A 6000-nucleotide genomic window follows, 5' to 3' on the forward strand; every position below is an offset into this window, starting at 1 on the left:
CAAGTGTATTGGGTAAGGGTAGTGTTATTTTTGGACATTGGTATTTTAATTAGTTATTGTAGTTTTATTATACTGTAAGCCAATTCAATTACAGTTTTGTAGGGACATGGGATGTGACTATTTTAAATTAAATTAAGAAACGTTTGCTTCGTAGATATACCTTTGGTATCTTTGACATCAGTAACTAAAAGCTCAGCACGTTAACATCAGCCTGAAATGCAGCATTCTTCCCTACCTCCCCATTCACCTTCCACTTTAGCACTGCCACTCAGATTATGCTACAAAAATAAACAGAAGAGGGACAGAAAGGATACTGCAAGAGTTACAGCCAGACACACCCGTGCAGAAGTGTAATAGCTCAAAGCTAAAACCATGGCTTTGTTTGGGTGTGTGGGGTTCCCCCCCCCCCTCTTCCCCATTAGAACCTCTGCAAGAGAACATTCAGTTGCAGGATTTATTGGAACTCCTTTCAATACAAGGCTGGTAAGTCCCAGATCTGCACTCACATATGCTATTCTTAACAGAAAACTTTAGAGTTGTGGAGGAAGTTGGTGACACACACACACCAGCTGGGCGAATAAGAAAAATCACTCATTCAGTTTTCAAGGAGACAGGAAGGATGTTGGGAGGCCATGGGAATGAGGGCCATGAGAATGAGGGCCATGATGGAGATAAGCCTAAATCACAGCACTTAAAGAACAAAGACCCATCATTCAACACCATCCAGAGCTTCCCTAAATCCTTGAGGTAGGGAAGAATATGAATGCAAAACAAATAAGAAAATGCTATAGGCTCAAATGATAGGAAGGTTTGTCTCATGGTTGATCAACTGAGAAAAAGTGCTAAAAGTGGCACTGGCAGCAGAGATTTGTAGTACTCCTAGACCCAGGCGTGGCTATGGCATTGTTAAACATCTGCCTCATGTCCCATGCTTCACTACTCCCCATCTCAGTAAACTACAGTCAAAACCTTACCAAGACCTATGGTAAGGTTTCTAATGAACTACGGTGGCATCACTTACAGGTCAAAGTACATGAAACACTAGGACATCCATGAGTGGACCTCTCTCTCGTTCCCAATAGGTAAAAGCCATAGAGAACCCGCATCTGTGATCTAGATTGGGACCACAGCATAGAGAAGCAGAAGGAATTGTCTCATTTATCTTGCACCCAACTTCATTGCTATTTCTTTATTAAAATATTTTTATCCCACCTTTCCTTGTGGCTCAAGGAAGCTAACAAATCATAATTTAAAACACCATAATTTAAAACTGACAAAATAAAACCCCAAATAACCCCTTCTCCCCCAAAAGATACCTGCAGTTTACACCCCATTAAAAGCTCCAGCAAATAAAATGGCCTTGATGTAACTCTCGAACATTTCTAAAGATTTAACCCCACCTCACCTCTTCAGGGAGATTACTCCACAGAGTGGGAGCTACAAAAGAGAAGGCACATGCTGTGGTGTTAGAGAATGAGTTTGATATTTTGCTTTATGGACTATATTTATTGCTACACACACAATGGACTGTGCACACACACACATAGGCTCAGAGAACTGTACATTTTAAGTCTCCTGTTGTGATGTAACACATAGAAGGTGCCTATACAAGGCTTACATGTGAATAAGGTTTCAGCTACATAGTTACCAGCCTGGTGAAGAAGCACACACCTCCATTATGGTGAGCAGTAAGAAACAACAACTTGAGTAGAGACAGCCCCCATTGCAGAATCATTTGTGGTCATGTACGACACATCACTGCTTTGTTCCTGCATTGGTTTTTCCTGCCAAATGGACATTTGGTTCACAATGAGAATGGCCAGCTTCATCAACACTACAATGGAGCATCCTGACGCCAAGGTTTTCACACCTGCCCAGATGCCCTCCTTTGAGTAAGGTTTTAGATTACAATATTGGCCACTCCTTATAGGTAACCTCCCACTCCTATAGGCAACCAATAGGATTGTTTTTGGGACGGACTAACAGGTAGGTGGGTCCACAGGTTGGAACAGTTACCACCCATCTAATGGACCCACTATAAAAGGTAAGGACCATTCACCTGGCCCTTCCTAGCTAGCAACCCCCGCAACAACCCCTGTCTGCTTTTTACTCCTCTTGAGTCCTACTTGCTATCCCCAAACCCTTGCCTCTACTTTGATCTCTTGATCTGCAGTCAAGAGACCCACACGTTCTGGCTGGTTCTGGTTGTGTTTGAACTCCCTTTAGTTTCTATTTCTCCCTATACATTCTAAGGAACTTGATTGAATGTGTGAGTGCATCAGTATTGTTTGTATGAGATTTATTTTTCTTAAGTAAAAGACATTTATTTTAACAACAACAGCCTCGTTATCCTTCTCTGGTAACCCTTGGTGGGAACAGGACCTTGGTATAGTTGGCAAGGACCCATTTATAAATTGCCAATTGCTGTAAATAAAGCAATTCAGCTAACAGTGGCTAATGCCAGGCAGGCTCTATTAAAGAACAGCCAGTAAGGTGTAATTTGAAGACCATAGTTGGTGCACAGGAGATATATGGGAAGAGACAGTCTTACAGATATGTGGACCCTAGGTTGTGAAGTGCTTTAAAGGTCACAACCATTGCCTTGAATTGGGCTCAGAACTGGCAGCCAACATAGCTATTTTAAAATAGGCAGAATGTGTTTCCTACCAATAATCGGGCTGCCGCATTCTGAAGCAGCTGAAGTTTCCAGGTTGCCTTAAAGGAAAGCCCAGCACAGAGCACACAGTAGCCCAAACTCAAGGTTACAAAAGCATGGATTACTGTGGCCAGATCAGCCAAGTCAAAGAGGGGCATGAGCTGGTGAACCAAATGCAGCTGATAGGTCAACTTGGCCATTATACCAATCTACTTTTCAAATACCAAGGCTGGATCCATGAGCACTCCAAGCTCTTAACTTGCTCTGCAAATTCCAGCTCCGATGTATCACTACAAACATCAGCTTTCCTAACGAGCATCAGCTTTGTCTTGTCTAGATTCAGCTTCAGTGTAAAAACAACACTTCAAAGTACTGGTTCAGAGCCAAGGCAAATTTAGATAATGAAATACAGAGCTGGGTGCTACCTGCATACTGATGTCACTCACCCCCAAAGCTATAGACAATCTAATTCAGCAGCCTTGTTGAAAAGCATAGGTAACAGAATAACCCTGTGGCACTCCACAGGACAAACTGATTCTGCTGCTGTGATGGAAACTCTCTGTCCAATTAGACAGAAAAAACAGAAGCCACCAAAGAGCTACTCCCTTAACATCAATTCAGTATTCCAGCTGATGGATAAGAACGGAATGGTCAAATGGGGCCAAACGCTATGCATAGCTCTAACATATCAACAGTGATTATTGTCTGCTGTCCAGCTTTAAATGAAGATCATTCACCAGTGCAGATAAAGTCATCTTGGTTCTGAACCCAGGCCTGAAGCCAAACTGAAATGAGTCAAGGGCAGATCAACATTCTGGAGCTATCTGCCTCACTGGGGGGAAGCATAAAGTAATATACAAGCAGCCAGTATGTTTCTCCCAGTTGGGTAAAGAGTAGCACTGTTTGGGGTGGGGGGGAATTATGAAGAGAGAGGATTAACAGCCCCACACTTTGCTACTGTAGACTTGAACTGAATCAGGGCCCACTAACAGTTGTTGCCCACTAATGAAAAAAAAAGTGTAGGTGATCTATTCAGAGATATTCTAACACTGCACCTAGTTTGGTTCTCAAACTCTGGACTTCATTTCTGGTTGGCTGCAGTAAGAAACAGGATGCTGGATTAGACAGACAATTGTCTGATCCAGCGGAGCTCTTATCTCTCTAGCTGAAAAACTGGTTTGACAAACACACAAAGAAGACGGTAGCTTTAATGAAATTTCCAAACACTATCTCAAAATCTGTGCTTTCTGCTGCACACAAAAAGAATTAGTTGTTTTAGCATTCTATTACAATTGCTTAAGAACCTCTAAAATGTTTTCTGCCTGGAAGATTTGACTGTAGAACTAGAACCTAAAGCAGTTGTGCAGGAAAGGACTTGTTCCTGGGGATTAATTTTTTTTAAAAAAATGTGCCTTTATCTATAAAACCTTGGTAATCTTTTTTCCCTTGCTGTCTGCTTTTGTGTGTCATCATCAGACCAGTATTTGCTTTTCTGGATTAGCAATGTACTTAACACAGAGAGTTGCCCACAGCAACATATTATAACATCTGCAGATTATGATAAATCTGTGCTGGACGGGGGTGCCAAGGCATCCTAACCAATGCAGCTATAAATTAATATACCGTAGTTCCTCTACAAGCTTGTACATCACTACAGGGTCACTCATCTTGACAAATTGTTCTATACATTCAAAAGTACTGCATTCTATAGAAAACTCCATCTCATTGACAAAGGCAGAAATGGATGCAATTAGTGTACTAATAGTACTCAGGAGATCTTGCATCCAAGGGCACAGTCAATGGTTGTTCAGGCTTGCCACCTCTTATTCGCAGTGGGCCAAGTGCCATCCTAAAAGTCAGGAGCACTTTTCACCTACTCCATCTTATTAGAAGACTTACAGAATGTCCATGATGTCTTTGCTAGGGAAAAAGGCAGAAGAACCCCCCCCCCCCAAAAACAAAAACCCCCTAAAAATTTCAACACGTATTTGTTCTAGATTCCTTAAACACAGAACCAGAGGCTATGAAAAGCCCTGATCTAAAAACTATACTCAGGAGATTTTGAAACTGACAAATCAGAAAAGAGCTATTTAGTTAACAAACTTGAGCCTTTTATAATTAATTAGAGCCAACCATCATGCCTATTTTCTGTCATGGATGAGCCCTATATAAACAGATGAAGCTGTCTCAGTATTCTTATTTACAGGAACAGTTACTTGTCCCGTAACTCCACAGCAAACTGCCTGCACAGCCCACAGCAATGGCAACTGAAAGCAAGCCCTACAATAAAAATAATACATTACATGTGTGTGTATGTGCACTCACAAACAGACCCCCTTACCTTCACAATGCTTTTTAAATCCTGGACGTATGTCCTCTCTGTGTCCAGGATTTCTTGGACCACTCTGTCCACATAAAGGAGTTTTGGACTTGTGGGCTCACTAATCAGGGACATGACACAGTTTTTACTGGTTTCCTTTGATTCCACCTTCCATGGCATATTGGGCCTTCTTGCCAGACTTTCCTCAGAGGTCTGTTGCTCTACAGGGTTATTTTTTCGTAGTTCCTTGTTGGAAAATCGATGGGCTGGACTCAGCTCTAGATTTATAGCCCCTGATTCTTTATCCTGGTTGAATAAACCCAGATGACTGTTCGAGACTAAGGTGGTCCTGCTGCCAAAGGAACAGTGACTATCCCTGGAAGACGCAGAAGACGATGTGGAGCTAAAGCTGACTGGACGGTCACTGTCTGACAATTCCATGGTCTGGATTCCACGGTAGCGGAGCTGTCTGTTTTCTCTGTGCAGGTCTGCTCCTGGTGCCTTGGAGGTCGTGCCCACCATTACAGGAGGCAACTCATCAAGAGGCAAGTGGTAGCCATCTTAAAAAAAAAAAAAGAAATAGCTGTTATTGTTACCATTGTCATTACAAATAGCAAACAACTGTTATTAAAATACATAAATGTCTAAGAAAGAAGAAGTGACAATGTTAAATACGCTGGCATTAAATATGCACAATTTTTTCATATTGCTAGCTTGTTTTATCAGGTTCTCTCACCAGTTCCTTCCCACAGACTTGCAGTCTTGTAGCACCTACCTGGCTGCCTGTGTTGAAAAGGAAAACCTTTCCAACAAAAGGTTGAAACTTGAAACAAAAGGTTTTCAGACAAAACCAACCTGAGAAGCTTTTGTTAAAAGACTGATCTACACATTACAAGTGTGATCCACCAGCTGCTTTATGTTTTCTCTTCCCACTTGGGAAAAAGGTGACATAGGGAAGCTCATATTACATAGTTCAAGAACTCCTGCTATAGCATTTACTGCAATAATCTCCAGGTTCCACCTG

The 6000-nt window shown here is 41.9% G+C and overlaps 1 protein-coding gene across 1 annotated transcript in view; it reads right to left on the minus strand.

The window, feature by feature from the left end:
* Positions 1 to 6000, minus strand: part of PLEKHG1 (pleckstrin homology and RhoGEF domain containing G1) — a 132975-nt gene that overhangs the window by 67549 nt on the left and 59426 nt on the right. Inside the window, exon 2 of the mRNA XM_015410146.1 lies at positions 4998 to 5536. Within this exon, the coding sequence (XP_015265632.1) occupies positions 4998 to 5536 (539 nt within the window). The remainder of the gene's footprint in view (positions 1 to 4997; positions 5537 to 6000) is intronic.

The sequence above is a fragment of the Gekko japonicus genome, unplaced genomic scaffold (assembly GCF_001447785.1).
Source record: "Gekko japonicus isolate JY-2015 unplaced genomic scaffold, Gekko_japonicus_V1.1 scaffold646, whole genome shotgun sequence".
NCBI lineage: Eukaryota > Metazoa > Chordata > Lepidosauria > Squamata > Gekkonidae > Gekko > Gekko japonicus.